This window comes from Scyliorhinus torazame, chromosome 16 (genome assembly GCF_047496885.1).
Source record: "Scyliorhinus torazame isolate Kashiwa2021f chromosome 16, sScyTor2.1, whole genome shotgun sequence".
Classification (NCBI taxonomy): Eukaryota; Metazoa; Chordata; class Chondrichthyes; order Carcharhiniformes; family Scyliorhinidae; genus Scyliorhinus; species Scyliorhinus torazame.
The window spans coordinates 119,428,124-119,444,775 of record NC_092722.1 but is presented as its reverse complement, the minus strand read 5'-3'; the positions used below and the strand labels follow the sequence as shown (position 1 = coordinate 119,444,775).

Below are 16,652 nucleotides of genomic sequence, written 5' to 3'. Positions count from 1 at the left end.
GATCTAGGTGGCAGAAAATTTGGCTTCATCTGGACAATCTACAACAATCGATCCATTTGAATGGGGCCGATTATCTTACGATGTCCTGTTTGCAGGGCAGGTCCAGACTTGCCCCGGCTGTCTGTTTCTGCCCAGTGTCGTTGAGTTTGGCTGTTTGACTTCCCTTCAGATCTGTCTGTGGTTCTGGCTATGGCTTTCATATAATGTGTTCAATTCTGTATCGGGCCTAAGATTCAGGCCGTTGACCATTTTACCACAGTACATCGTAAAAATAGACTTCCCCAGTGTACATGTTCTTCATTGGAGTGTGTTCATTATAAATGATACAAGACAGTAACCAATTTCCATAGGATTATAAAAAGAGATCTGACGATCAAAATCTATTGAAGTGGTTACATAAGTCACAAAATCAGAACAATGAGTGATTTGAAAATATTTCAATATTTATATTCAATATCTTGCTATCCAGTAGGTCATCATTAATAGGAATATGACACAGATTTACAGGAACTCATCGAGATTAGGGCTCCTTTTTTCATATCTCAGGATCTTGATAACATCACTGATCTCATAATCAAAATGTCTTTCAGCAAAAGAGTTTTTCACCTGCTGGTTTTTTTGGCCTAGGTGCTTTATTCCATACTCATTGGTTGTGGTAATGTAATCACCAACTGTCGGAGCCACACGTTGGACGTGATTCAGCGATCGCATTGCGCCCCCCCCGCCCCTCCGCCCCCGCGGAACCGGGCATGCCAGGTGAATTCAGGGAGGGCCATAAATCGGGATCCGTACTGAGCGTCGGGCCGATCATGAGACACCCACTTGCTGCCCCCAGCATCGTCTGGATCTTGCCATTTGTTTTTGTCTCCACAGATGCTGCCTGCCAGACCTGCTGGTTTTTTCTAGCATTTTCTGTTTTTATGTCAATATCGCCAATGCCTTATAATACGATCCCCGACCAGACCCCAACATCAACTAGGATACTGGACCGAAGCCCCAATATTTTAGTTTATTTGTAAGACTGTGCAGAAAGAATGATCGCTCCAAGTGTGATTGCATGAAAAAAATAGGGTTTCGGTAATTCAAAACCAAAACTTTATTTTGAATATAATATTAAACTTTTTAACTTCACACCGGAAAAGAACAGCTTACAGTTAACCCTTAAACACTACTACTCAATATGCCATGAAACAGCAAGAAAATAAACTGTCAGGTGAATGTACCTTTGAGTAATGGGTGTTGATCCAATAGCTGCAGTGATGTCAGTGTGCGGGTGGAGCTGGGCTGTCTCTGTTTCACTTTCGATTTGAGCTGGCGGCTGCAGTGTGTTTGGTTTTTATTTCAGAGGTGGATAGCTGCATTCAAAGCAAGCAGCTGTATAATGATCTCTCTCTCTACAAGATAAGGAATTTCTCCAGATCATTGATGATTTCAAAGTAATACCTGTTTCTGTGGAGCATTTAAACCTGCTGTCTTTATTTTAAAAAGGATTTCATTTATGGATGTTGTTTGGGAAGTTATTAAGGGTTACCTATAGAATATTGTATTTGGAAAAGTATCAGTATTTGTAGTTGATAAGATGTTTACTGTGTGTTTATAAAATGTTAACTGGATTCATAGAATAAACATACTTTAGCTCTCTGTTGCAACACACCTGTAAAGTGGGCCCTTGTACTCTCCATAACCAAAATCTATTAAAAGTTGTGGGTCAGGTGAACTCCATGAAATACTTTGGGGTTCTCTAAACCCTGGCCCATAATAAAACATACTGCTCTCAATCTATCTTAAAAATCAGCATGACATAGAGTAATACTTTCTTTATAAAACAGATTTGGCTCCTGTTAGAACTCTGTCAGACTCGGGCTGAATGAATTCAGGAAGTTGGTTCACCGGGCATGTGTTTCAGCTTCTTCCTTTACAGATTATTACTCTTTTATAACTATCTTATTGTGAGAGATTTGTGGACTCCGGATCGGGCAGATCATAATTTAGCTCCTCACCATTTCAAAGCTTCTCCAAAACCCCAGCCTCTCTGCATTCTTGGGCTCTACCCAGCAGTGACCTAATCTCCCCAAGCAACTCTGCAGGCTGCAAAAGCACATTAACTCCCAGGGACCTCCCCAGTCAAAAACACATTCCTCTGGTCAATTTCACCTGCTGTTTCCGAGAAGAAAAACAAACTCCTTTTTAAAAGCAGGTCCACGACGGTCAAACACACTACATCACCAGGCTTTTAACCCTTAAATTGTCCCAATATTTGGAAGCCAATATTCCTAAAATCCTCCATTCAGCGCACGAGGCACACAGCATCTCCAAGATAAGATAAAAGCTATTGACGCCCATGGTAATCACAGCATGATCGATAGTAGCTCTAAATCCTGAGGTAGGTACAGCCCAAAATATCCTGTTACATGTTCGTACTGGATGTCTTTGCAAACTTTTACATAAGAACATAAGAAACAGGAGTAGACCAACTGGCCCATTGAGCCTGCACCACTATTCAGTACAATCGTGGATGATCTTGGGTTTCAACGACACTTTCTTGCCCGCTCCCCATATCCCTTAATTTCCTGAGAGACCAAACGTCTGTCTATCCCAGTTTTAAGTATATTCAATGATGGAACATCGACAACTCTGTGGGGTAGAGAATTCCAAAGACTCACAAACTTAGAGTGAAGAAATTTCTCCTCATTTCAGTCCTCAATTATCAGCCCCTTATTCGTAAACTGTGCCCCACTCCCGTGATTTAGTTTCCCCGACCAGCGGAAATTATCCCTCCACATTTACCCATCAAACCCCTTTAGAATTTTGTAGGTTACAATGAGATTGCCTATCATTGCTCTAAACTCCAGAGAAATTCAACACAATTCACTTAGCCTCTCATCATAGGACAGCTCCCAATCCCAGGTCCCAATCTAGTGAACCGTCGTTGTTCTGCCTCCAATAAATCCTTTCTTAAGAATGGAGACCAGAACTGCACTCAGTATTCTGGACGTGGTCTCACCAATACCCTGTTTTGCTGTAGCAATACGTCTTTGTTCTTGCTGTCCAATCCCTTGGAAATAAAGGTCAACATACCATTTGACTTCCTAATTGCTTGCTGCACCTGATAACTTTCAATGTTCCTTGTACCAGCACACACAAGTCTCTTTGAACATCAACATCAACACGTACAAGTTCCTCACTTTTAAAAAAATATTCTGCTCTTTTATTCTTGCAACCAAAGTGAATAGCTTCACACTTCTATATGTTATAGACTATGATGCATGTTTTGATCCTGGTGTTTGGTTTGATGGGACAGCCACCAAATTTAATAGACGTTAAGGCTCCAGACAGGGTCGTAGCCTCCTTTGTCCCTAGACAGGATGTCACCATTGCCTCAGTAATGGTGTCTGGGACACCCATTTCTGTATGCTGAACCACTGAACACTGGTGTAAAACCACCGTGCTCGCCCTGCACTAGGATCTCCAAATAAATCCCACCATTGTTACTGCCATTTTACCGTACTGCCCCTGCGCCCCTGGATCCCATGTAGTAACAGGCAAAACAGCATCATCGTGCTACCTCAGCTGACCCTGTGACTCATAAATCTTTAATGTACTTGCAGTGTGACCTGGCTTGCCATCATCTGGAGGGTGCTTTGCGCCATGTTATCATCGTTGTTGGTCTTGTATGGGGTTGTTTATGGTCTGCAATTATAGTTAATGCTGGAGGCAAAGCTCTTGGTAAACATCTCCCTTTACTGACTATTATACTGATATGTACAGTGCAAGCCAAGCACAAGACTTAACAGTGAATTATCTCTCAGCACACTCTGTTATCAAGTGATCTTGCATCATTGATGACACAGACTCAATATTTTTCTATTTGACATTAACCCTTTATACTACGTGGGCCATCTTCAAATCCTGCCCAAGGTTTCAAACTTGAGCCTCCAACTCTTGGTTTTGTTCCTTTCTTTGTTGGGCCCTCAATGTTTGCTTCGCTGCCACTGCAGTACTCACCTGCAAATATGCCAATGTACTTTAAGATCATTCCAGTCTCTGGCATTCTTTGCTTTGATATACCGTTTGTTTATCTCTTCCTGGAGCTTTTCTCCTCAAATCCCCACGCTGTGCGCACAACTGGGTCGCATACTGCAATCGATGCTTTTTTAAAAATATAAACTTTACCAGGCCAGACTGTATCTTGACGCAATCAACTACTTTCCTATATGAGTCGCCCTCAGGTCTCATGGGACCAAGTCCTTCCTTGGCAGTAAGATTCTCAAACTGCCTGTCCTTGGCGCATGATACATGATTAGCCATACTCAGTCCCCAACTGCTTCGCTACTCTCTCAAAGATGACAGGCCATTTACCCTACAATTGACTCCACTAATAGCGAATAACATTTTTAAAAAAAACATCAAAACAAGCTGGTTACACTGTCATTGTTGGAATTTGAGGTATGTCAAATTCTGAAATGATTCAAAGTGATAGCCTTTATTGGTCACGGTGTTATATTTTGTTCAATATCAGTTTGACTTGACACATGTTAATGTCTGAACAGCACTACTCTAATGCAGCAATATTACCATACTCAGTGGTAGAAGTGTCTCCTCTACATTATCACTGACTGGTGGCACCAGTCAATGCAACGTGTGTAGGTTTGGTCCCTCCTCTGCCTGTGAATGTCAGTTTTCTTGATAGGACCCAAACCTCCTCAGGCCCAACAACTCTCTCTCTCTCTGTCCAGGGAATTCTTCTTTTATGTACTTTCCTTTCGCAGCAGTGTCTCTGGAGACCGATTTTTCCCCAGTTGCTACTTCGCTATGTCTTGAACGGTCTAATTACAAAAGATGTCTCTGAAGTGTCTGTGCCCGCTGCAAATCAGATCAGACTCTTGAGATCTTTGTCTTCCCACGCTCTGGCACCTATCTGCTCATCAACATTCCAAGTGTCTGGCCAAATGCTGATTTTGGCATCCAACTTATTTTGTCTTGGCCTAGTTGCATCTGAGCCTCTGGGAGGTGCATATCTTTCTGTTCCCACACAGCAAGCTGTCCATTTTCACACTTGCCTGGTGTACTACTGAACTTTGCTTCTTTTTGACCAATGCGTCTCTGTTAAACCCTTAGATCCCTTAAAACATTAAGTCAATGAAGGCACAAACCACACTTTCCAAACTGCTTTTACTCCGTGTCACAAGCGAGAATGAAGTAGTTCAGTATAAGTGTAAGTATAACAATGAAGTTAAAGTGGTGTGCAGTCTGAGTGCATTTTTTTGTTATCACCTGCTTCCAGGAACATAGCCAACAGACTGGGCCACTGATCCAACACCAGGATATTTGAATTTCCTCCCGGATCTGGATCAAGTTCAACTCACAGGATCAGGATGGTTGCACCCTCTGTGTCAGTCAAAGTCACCTACTCCACTCACCCCCACCCTCCACAAACGCAGTCCCCAAATCATTTTGATTACATCTTATTGCAGGTTGGCAAAGAATCATCTGGAGGTTGCCTCCATCAGCACAGTCAGCCCCAGTCCCACTGAATGCTAACAACAGCTTTATATCGCTGCACTGCTGCACTTTCCAAACTAGAGGGTTATTGATGGCAATGATGTGCCCATTGTGTATTCTGTCCTATATGTTTAAAAGGGATCATATGTCAGGTAGGTATGGCTCTTAAGTGCCCAGCAGCTTCCCATCTGCTCAACCCCTCAAAGACAGAGTAGCACCTTGTCTTGTATCCAGAGTGATGTAACTCCCCATTACCCAGCATTTTGGATTAGCCGGCACCAATCATTCCTGGAGCATACGGGATAATAATAACATTACTGTATCTTGTCAATTAAAACCCCTGATGTAGGGGTTTACACTGGTCCTGCCTTTTTCTCTGGCCCTTTTAAAAGATTTGCACTCCATCCTTAGGTTCTAAAAATACAATTCCCTGGTCTTCATAGGGAAGAGATGCATATCTGCCCTCGGGATTTCACTTCAATGCTGTGGAAGCACCTACTGAGAGATGGCAGTGGCTGGATTGATTTGCTTGTTTTTGTTTTGTGTACAGTCTCCCTGTGGGGAAATTGCTTTTCCCCCTTTCTCATTATGCACTCCAATAGGAAATTTCACTCGTGTGATCTTAAAGATATCCCCCACCTCCCGCACGATAAAGTGGATACTATTTTAGTGTCCATTTTATTGTCTCACTGCCATTGTTCTGTGAAGGGTTTTATTCCAGCACTTTCTGAATCATGTTGTATCTAATAAATTTGAATTTACATTTAAAAAGGAGTTAAATAAGAGTTTAAAAAAATTATTTTTCTAATGGTTTCTGGAATGCAGTTATAAAGTTTACGAGCAGTTCAGGTGGCCATTGTTTTGCTCCCAGATTATTGGAGATGCATATAATTTCCTTTGGGAGCAGCATTAATTACTGTCTGACTTTTCATCAGTAACAGCATGCCTTGTTGTTTGGGAATTATTGACAATTCTAATGGAGCTGTTGTCATAAGTGGGAGCCCAAGCAGGAATTGCAAATTCTCCAAAGTATAATTTTCCAATAAAAATGTTTCATAACATCCTGTGTGAAAATAAACAATTCAGAATTTAATATACTAATGAGATAAATGGAAGGATCTGTCGATTGACGTGTACCTTCATTTTAATGAGGGTTAGGCAAATACTTTGTGTACAATGTAAACACTTAGAAGATGAAGGCTGGAATTCTCCTGCCATTGGGATTCTCTTTTCCCGCTGGCAGCTCAACCTGGCTTTAATAGGAAATTCTGTTGACAAGCAGCAAGAAGATAGAATCCCACTGCCAGCAAATGGTGTGCCCCTGAGAAACCCGTGGCTGGGGAATCCCACTTATAATTAAACATTCATCTGCAGAGTAATGCCTTGTATGTTAATGTTGTGATGTATGAATGTTAGGAAAAGGAGTAGGTCATTCAACCCTTGAAACAGCGTTGCTATTCAATTTGATCATGGCCAAAGTTCCCTCTAAGCTAGATGGGTGTGCAACTGTGCAACAATTTGGGAGTTACCATATAGGGAACAAGCAACACCAACAATCAATGCACCCATTAGAATGCGCACATGCGTCATGCGTGACAATCTTAAAGGCATGACAGTGCAGCAGAAAATGGAGCAATGATCATGGCTTATTGCACCTCAACTTTATTTTCCCACCTTTACTCCATATGCATTGACAAATTGACTGAAGAAAAAAATATATCTCTGTTTTGAAGGCTCCAATTGTCGCAACATTCACTAAGTTGAGGAAGAAGGTTCTTTTTTCTGTGTGTGTGAAGGCACCTCCTGATTTCTCCTGAGTGGCCTATCTCTAAAGTTAAGGTTAAGCTTCACTGTTCTTGATTCCGCACCACAGGAAATTGTTTCTTTGTATTTACCCCATAAATCCTTTTAACATTTTAACTATCAGTCTCAATCCCCTTTACTCAAGACAATACAAACCAAGTTTATGCTGTAATCATAGAACATAGAACAGTACAGCACAGTACAGGCCCTTCAGCCCACGATGTTGTGCCAACCATTTATCCTAATCTAAGATCAACCTAACCTACACCCCTTCAATTTACTGCTGTCCATGTGCCTGTCTAAGAGTCGCTTAAGTGTCCCTAATGACTCTGACTCCACCACCTCTGCTGGCAGTGCATTCGACACACCCACCACTCTCTGTGTACACAACCTACCTCTGACATCTCCCCTATACCTTCCTCCTATCACCTTAAAATTATGTCACCTCATGACAGCCATTTCCGCCCTGGGGAAAAATCTCTGGCTATCCACTCTGTCCATGCCTCTGATCACCTTGTACGCCTCTATCAAGTCACCTCTTTTCCTTCTTCGCTCCAGTGAGAAAAGCCCAAGCTCCCTCAACCTTTCTTCATAAGACATGCCCTCCAGTCCAGGCAGCATCCTGGTAACTCTCCTTTGTACCCTCTCCAAAGCATCCACATCCTTCCTATAATGAGGCTACCAGAACTGGACATAATATTCCAAGTGTGGTTGAACTAGAGTTTTATAAAGCTTCAGCAAACCCTCGCAGCTCTTAAACTCAACCCCCCTGTTAATGAAAGCCAACACACATTACGTCTTCTTAACAACCCTATCAACCTGGGTGGCAACTTTGAGGGATCTATGTACGTGGACCCCAAGATCCCTCTGTTCCTCCACACTTCCAAGAATCCTGCCTTTAACCCTGTATTCATCATTCAAATTCGACCTTCCAAAATGAATCACTTCACATTTATCAAGGTTGGACTCCATCTGCCACTTCTCAGCCCAGCTCTGCATCCTGTCAATGTCCTATTGTAACCTGCAACAACCCTCAACCCTGAATCCCATGCCCCCTAACTTTCTGAATGAGCCTACTATAGGGAACATTATCAAATGCCTTCCTGAAATCCATATACACCACATCCGACCATCAATGTGTCTCGTCGCATCCTCAAATAATTCAATGAGGCTTGTGAGGCATGACCTGCCCCTCACAAAGCCATGCTGACTAACTTTAATCAAACTATGTTTTTCAAAATAATCATCAATCCTATCTCTCAGAATCCTTTCCAATATTTTGCTCACCATAGACGCAAGACTGATGGGTCTGTAATTCCCAGGATTTCCCTATTCCCTTTCTTGAACATGGGAACAACATTTGCCTCCCTCCAATCTTCCGGTACTACTCCAGTGGAGAGTGAGGACGCAAAGATCATCGCCAACGGCGCAGCAATCTCCTCCCTCGCTTCCCATAGTAACCTTGGGTATATCCCGTCAGGCCCAGAGAACTTATCTATCCTGATGCTTTTCAAAATTTCCAGCACATCCTCCTTCTTAATATCAATCTGTTTGAGTCTATTAACCTGGTTTACACTGTTCTCATGAGCAGCAAGGTCCCTCTCTCTGGTGATTACTTGAAGCAAAGTATTCATTTAGGGCCCCCCCCCACCCCCACCCACCCCCATCTCCTCAGACTCTAGGTACAAGTTCCCTCCACTATCCCTGATCGGCCCTACTCTCACTCTGATCATCCTTTTATTTCTCACATAAGTGTAGAACACCTTGGGGTTTTCCTTAATCCTTCCCGCCAGGGCTTTTTCATGCCTCCTTCTAGCTCTCAGTCCATTTTTGAGGTCCTTCCTGGCTACCTCTAGAGCCAAGTCAGATCCTTGCTTCCTCAACCTTAGGCAAGCTTCCTTCTTCCTCTTGACTGGAAGCTCCACTTCTCTTGTCATCCAAGGCTCCTTCACCTTACCATTCCTTCCTCGTCTCAGTGGGACAAAAGTATTTAGCACTCGCAGCAAGTGCTCCTTAAACAATCCCCACATTACTGTTGTGCATTTCCCCAAGAACAATTGTTCCCACTTTATGCTCCCCAGCTCCTGTCTAATAGCAGTATAATTTCCCCCCCCACAATTATATACCTTCCCATACTGTGTGTTCCTATCGCTCTCCATGACTATGGTAAAGGTCAAGGAGTTGTGGTCACTGTCACCGAAATGCTCTCCAACCGAGACATCTGACACCTGGCCTGGTTCGTTGCCGAGCACCAAGTCCAATATGGCCTCTCCCCTAGTCGGCCTACCTACATAGTGAGTCAGGAATCCTTCCTGTACACACCTGACAAAATCTGCACCATCCAAACCATTTGCACTAAGGAGGTTCCAGTCAGTATTAGGGAAGTTGAAGTCACCCATGACAACAACCCTGTTACTTCTGCACTTTTCCAAGATGTGCCGCCCAATCTCTTCCTCTATCTCTCTGCTGCTATTGGGGGCTCTATAGAAAACTCCCAATAAAGTGACTGCTCCTTTCTTGTTTCTGACTTCTACCCATACTGACTCAGTAGACAAACCCTCCTCAACTACCTCCTTTTCTGCAGCTGTGGTGCACTCCCTAGTTAACAGTGCCACTCCCCCTCCTCTTTTACCTCCCTCCCTATTCTTCTGAAAACATCTAAACCCCGGATCATCTAACAACCATTCCTGCCCCTGTGAAATCCATGTCTCCGGAATGGCCACAACATCGTAGTTCCAAGTACTGATCCGTGCTCTAAGTTCATCTCCCTTATTCCTGACACTCCTTGCATTGAAACAGACACACTTTAACACATTTCACTGAGTGCAACTTTGCCCCATCAACTGTCTATCCTACCTCACAGACTCGCTGAATGCTATTTCTGCCTGTTCAACAGCTATCCTATCCTCTGATCCATAGCTCTGGTTCCCTTTCCCCTGCCAAACTAGTTTAAACCGTCCTGAAGAGCTTGAGCAAACCTTCCACCCAGGATATTGGTGCCCCTCCAGTTTAGGTGCAATCCATCCTTCATGTACAGGTCCCACCTTCCCCAGAAGATATCCCAATGGTCCACATATCTGAAACCTTCCTTCCTGCACCAGCCCTATCGCCACGTGTTCAGCTGCACTCGCTCTGTTCCTTGCCTCACTTGCACATGGCACCGGTAGCAATCTTGAGATCACTAACCTGGCTTATCCTGCTCTTTAGCTTCCAACCTAACTCTCTAAAATCACTTTAGATCCTCATCCCTTTTCCTAGCTTTGTCTTTGGTGCCTATGTGCACCACAACTTCTTGTTGCTACCCCTCTCCCTTAAGAATCCTGTAGACTCAATCAGAGACATCCCTGGCCCTGGGAGGCAACATACCTTCCGGGACTCTCACTCGCGACTACATAATTTCCTATTCATTCCCTAACCATTGAGTCTCCTATCACTATTGCTTTTCTATTCTCCCCCCTTCTCTTCTGAGCCACAGAGCCAGACTCAGAGCCAGACTCAGTGCCAGAGACCTGGCCGCGAGGGCCTTGCCCCAGTAGGTCATCCCCCCAACAGCATCCAAAACGGGGTATACTTGTTTTGAAGGGGAACGGCCACGAGGGATCCCTGCACTGTCTGCCCGTTCGTTTTCCTTCCCCTGACTGTAACCTAGCGACTCTTGTCCTGTACCTTGGGTGTGGCTACCTCCCTGTAACTCCTCTCCATCACCACCTCTGCTTCCCGGATGATCCAAAGTTCACCCAGCTCCAGTTCCCTCGCACGGTCTCTGAGGAGCTGGAGTTGGGTGCGCTTCCCGCAGGTATAGTCAGCGGGGACACCGGTGATATCCCTCACCACCCACATCCTACAGGAGGAACATGCAACTCCCCTAGCCTCCATCCCCTCTGATCTGAATTCACAAAGAGATTTAAAGGGGGAAAAAAAAAGAAATATTAAACACCCGTTAGGCCCTTAAAAAAATATATATATATACTGTTGCTGCTCCCCCAAGAGAACCCTCGAAAATTGGTGATTCTGTGAAATGAAAAAATGATAGCTTGCTGCCCTCCTTAAAAAAAGTCACCAAATTCGCTCTATAGCACCCAAATTCAGCACTCCCTCAGTCACCAAACTCTCACTATAGCACTCAAATGAACCCAAATTCAGCACTCAAGTGCAAACAAAGTCAGCACTGTAAACTGGCTCACTTTGATACTGAGACTCCAGCCTCTGGCCTAATCCAATTAACTAATTCACAAGCTCCAGCTGCAAGTAGCTGCAAGTAGAACCTCTATTTAAAGCTGATTGAAAACTCATCTTCTTCTAAACCCAAACAGCAACTTTTATATTCATTAACTAAATAAAAGAAAGACTAGACTTTAGATAAAAATGAAACCTTAATATCCCTCAGTCACCAAACTCTGACTATATCACGCAAATACACCCAAATTCAACACTCAGTGCAAACAAATTCAGCACTCAGTACATAACCCTGTTAGCCATGGCACCATTTTGATATTTCTCAGAAATGTGAGGCATTATATAAATACAAGTTTCTTCTATAAGTTAATTTTTCATTTATTGATAGTAATTTCATAAGACCATAAGACATCGGAGCAGAATTAGGCCATTCGGCCCATTGCGTCTGCTCTGCCATTCAATCATGGCTGATACGTTTCTCATCCCCATTCTCCTGCTTCCTCCCCAAGAACCTATCTATCTCTGTCTTAAAGATGCATACATGTGTTTAGAATTGTAATAGTAATGGCCTCAAGGACCTATTGGCTCTTTGTATTGCAGCTTTTGCTTGATATGGCCAGCCCTGACTTTATTTTACGTTGAAGAATAGTTCATATTGGCTTTCTTCAATTTCTTCACTTTGGTCTTTGAGATCCCTTCACAACTCCGTACTGTAGATGTGACACACAATGCATGGATACATAAATACATAGAAGATAGGAGCAGGAGGAGGCCTTTTGGTCCTTCGAGCCTGCACCGCCATTCATCATGATCATGGCTGATCATCCAACTCAATAGCCTAATCCTGCTTTCTCCCTATAGACTTTGATCCCATTCTCCCCAAGTGCTGTAGCTAGCTGCCTCTTGAATATATTCAATGATTTAGCATAGACTACTTCCTGTGGTGTTGAATTCCACAGGCTCACCAGTCTTTGGGTGAAAAAATGTCTCCTCATCTCTGTCCGAAATGGTTTACCCATAATCCTCAGACTGTGACCCCTGATTCTGGACACACCCATCATTGGTAACATCTTCCCTGCATCTACACTGTCTACTCCTGTTAGAATGTTATAAATCTCGGTGAGATTCCCCTTTATTCTTATTATATGCCTTGTATTACTATATGCCTTAGCATATACTTGCTCTTTGAATCGTACCAACTGTCCATCAGCCTGTTCTTTGTGGCTTTGGGCATTGCTTACAACTTTCGAGTCAGTTCACAGCTGCAGCAATGGCTTGTACCCGACTGAAACAGTTACACTGGGTCATTGTCTGATTTATTCTCCATACTATTGCTGTCATTTGCATGATGCATTGTATCACTGCATGTAAACATGGGCTGACATTTTTACCGTCTTGTTTACAGTCATTTTTATTTTAGTAAAATATATTGACATTTGACTGTCCTCTTTGACAGTATTTTGTTGATGATTTATACTGGACTGAAATCCTAGCACATTGTTCAAGATGAAAGCAAGTTAATTACTGTGAAGTTGTTGTAAATAATGAAGAGATATAGATGGTTGCATTGACCTTTAAACCTTTATCCTCCGTCTCATCCATTATATTGAAACCAACACAGCATTAATTGTATGTAACATCTCCTGAGCAATATTAATTGTTTACCACCTGTTTTGAAGGAGCTCTCAGATCTCTTTACAACAAAAAATCTTTAAAATTCTTAATTCTCTTTGCCAATGATGTACTCCTCGGGGACCTGATAAAATTCCGACTGACGTCTTTTCATTTCTTTCCCTTTAAGGTCCAAAGAATTGATTAAGGAAGCAATTCTGGATAATGACTTCATGAAAAACCTAGAGTTGTCTCAGATTCAAGAAATTGTGGACTGCATGTACCCAGTGGAATATGGCAAAGAAAGCTGCATCATCAAAGAGGGTGACGTGGGCTCTCTGGTTTATGTAATGGAAGGTAAGTTATTTGAGCTGACTCCATTTATTACTGCAGCAACTGATCTTTGAGAAATTTGCACTATTCTTCTGGGCTTGCAATTAGAGTATTGCTTTTGTGTTCATTAATAGATGAAATGTGTAATTATGATGTTTACAATCTATTTTAAGAATAAATAACATACTGTTACTTTGATGACCATAGTTTAATTAAAAGGTATTCTGAATGTACTGAACATTTTTTTTTTAGAATTCCATTACTTTAGAAAATACCTGTGGCGTGGTTGTATCAGAAATAGGTTCCCTTAGCTGTATGCAAAGAGGGTTAATTCTCCACTGTGTATTTTATTATTATAAAAAATGGTAACGTTTAACCATTATCACTGGGCAGTAAACTGACTGACCAGATCGCCTGCTCATTATAGTACATGTGAGACATGCCTTTTCCATTTATTTAATTCAATTATTTCAACTCCATTACAGTGGGTCACATAAACGTACTTGGGGTGATTACATAGATGGGGGGAAGTATCTTGTTTCCCCACGGCAGGGGCAGGAGGCAGTGGGGTTCTCTGCACCCGCCACTGTCAATGGAAATTCCCACTGAAGCTACCCCACGCTGCCGGGCGGAGGTGTGGTGCCGGCGTGACAAGAGAATCCTACCGTCAGCGAACGACCGGAGAATTCCGGCCAGAATGTACTACTCCGAAACAGGCCATTTGGCCTAAATGGGTTCTGCCATTGTTTACGATCTGTACAAGCCTCCACCGATTTCATCTCATCCCGTCTACATAACCATCTCGTCCTATGTTTATCCAGCTGCACCTTAAATCCATCTATGCTATTCGTTTCAGCCACTCTTTATCGTAGTGTGTTGCTCAATTCGTTCTGGGATCATTGCGTAATTGTCAGGGCGCTGTTTTCGATACCAACTTCAAGCCTGTACCTGTACTGCAATGTTTCCAATCACTTTCTGTTCTGGGACCACCTGGAAATATTGACATTAGTCCAGTGACTTCTTTTACTGCAGAGTGTGCGCTTTATTAATAGGCAGCAACAAAAATAGCATGTTATTAATTCAACAAACACAAAATAATAAGGAATATGATGATCTCTGGGCCATCACTTATGTGCCTAAGGCATACTGTACAACAGACAGATCTAGTTATACTGTCAACTGTACCTTCCAGTGAATTAATGGTGAAGGAGTTTTACTATAAGTGGTTCGACATTTGCTTACTGGGGGCTAATGATATGGTGAGGAAGTTGCAGACAGTAGCGCTGTTTTTTTTTTCAGATACTTATTGATTTTCCAGAATTGTCTTAATGTGTACAATTCATTAGGTTAGAAAGGAGAGAGAATTTTATCAACACTTAAGCGTTCAAGGCGGCACGGTAGCACAGTGGTTAGCGCTGTTGCCTCACAGTGCCAGAGACCCGGGTTCAATTCCAGCCTCGGGTGACTGTCTGTGTGGACTTTACACTTTCTCCTCGTGCCTTCGTGGGTTTCCTCCGGGTGCTCCGGTTTCCTTCCACAGTCCGAAGATGTGCCGGTTAGGTGGATTGGCCATGTTAAATTGCCCCTTGGTGTCCAAAGATGTGCAGGTTAGGTGGGGTTATGGGGTTGCGGGGATATGGTGGGGGAGTGTGCCTGGGAAGGGTACTCTTTCAGAGGGTCGGTGCAGACTTGATGGGCCGAATGGCCTTCTTCTGCGCTGTAGGAGTTCTGTGGAGTTCTATGGTCATATCTCTTGCTTGGAAATCAGAGCATGTTGATGAGTATCAAACTTTGTTTTACACTAAATTAGTCCTATAATGACAATTGGAGTTAGAATTATAGAAAAAACATATTTTTGCTAAATTAGTGCGATGATGTAGATCACACTTTACTATTTGGAAATCGTAAATATCAAAGGAAAATATATCTTTGCACATGCTGTCATTCAGTATCCCTGTGGCTTATCTAAGGTTGCATGTGTTCATATTGTCTTTGCTGTTCAGCCCAAATCAAAACCTAATAGTTCTATTTTCCATGCAAATTGTTTCAGAGAATTAAATAATAAAACATTCCCCCTCACCATCCATAGGTTACCATGCCAAAAGGCTGAAAGGTTTTTTAAGATATGCCACACTTACCAGTCTTGGGAAAGAGGTTCAGTTTCTTCTCATCAGCGTTGCAGTTTTTGGTAGTCTCTATCAATGAGTTTATGATTTCATCTCACATCATATCAAAGAAAGACTTCCTCAATGGCGTCAATGCTTCTGATCACTCTTTTCATAATAACATTGGCACATGAAATTTGCCATCCAGTCGTGGTGCCAGTGCAAAGCTATGGCTGCCCGAGCCCTCTGCTTCTGACCCCCACCACACCTCACGGCGAATTCTTTACCTTAGTCAGAACCTGCAGCCCTAGAGGGAAGTCTGAGGCACCTGACATTCTAGCAATGTCATACAAAAGGAGGCTACTTTAACCTATAAACTAAACAGTGATCCCCACATTTGTCCCTTGGTTGGCCTGTATGTCTGGTCTCATCAGGTTTAGATGTGCCAACCATACGATGTTCCACTGGAGGCATAGGAAACAATTAAAGAGAGTGGCTGGAATTTTCTAGCTGTTAACGACGTTTCCCAATGGCAAGGGGTGTATTCAATGGGAATCCTGTTGACCACGGTGGGACCAGAAGATCCTGCTACAGGTCAATGGTGGGCTGCCTCTGCTGCCCTGAAATATGTTGCACCGAAAATCCCGCCCCAGCCTTTTCCTTACAGTGGCCTGGCAAGAGTGGTCAAAGGCTCCAACCACACATAGGCTAATCCTGTATTCATAGATGCAGGTCTGGACCCAGCATACTTGATTTCTGGCCAAGTTTCCCTTCATTCTGTTGCATTTTCACTGAAGTGATGATGAGATGGGGAGCAGACCTATAAAAGGGAATGCCTCTCAGACTTCTGGGAGAAGGTGCAAGAAGGAGAAACTGAGAGTAGGTGTGGGTTAAAATAGATCAGTAGTATAGAGTTCTGTAGCATAGATCTAGTATAGTCTTGTTTATTAGTTAACACCTTGTAACTGTTCGAATCATAATTTGTGCCATGTAAATAAACTAGCTTTGTTTGATAACATAGCTTGATGTTCTTTGGCCACACTACAACTTTAATTCATCCTGAGAAACTCAACAAAGAACATCACAGAGAGACTGGTTGAAATCTAGATACTTGATCAGAAA

The 16,652-nt window shown here is 42.9% G+C and overlaps 1 protein-coding gene across 5 annotated transcripts in view; it reads left to right on the top strand.

Annotated features, from left to right (window-relative positions):
- LOC140393014 (cGMP-dependent protein kinase 1) overlaps positions 1-16,652 on the top strand; it is a 1,245,261-nt gene that overhangs the window by 244,849 nt on the left and 983,760 nt on the right. For all 5 annotated transcript variants that reach the window (XM_072478937.1, XM_072478935.1, XM_072478938.1 and 2 more), the window contains exon 2: positions 13,283-13,449. In XM_072478937.1, coding sequence (XP_072335038.1) covers positions 13,283-13,449 — 167 coding nt within the window. The remainder of the gene's footprint in view (positions 1-13,282; positions 13,450-16,652) is intronic.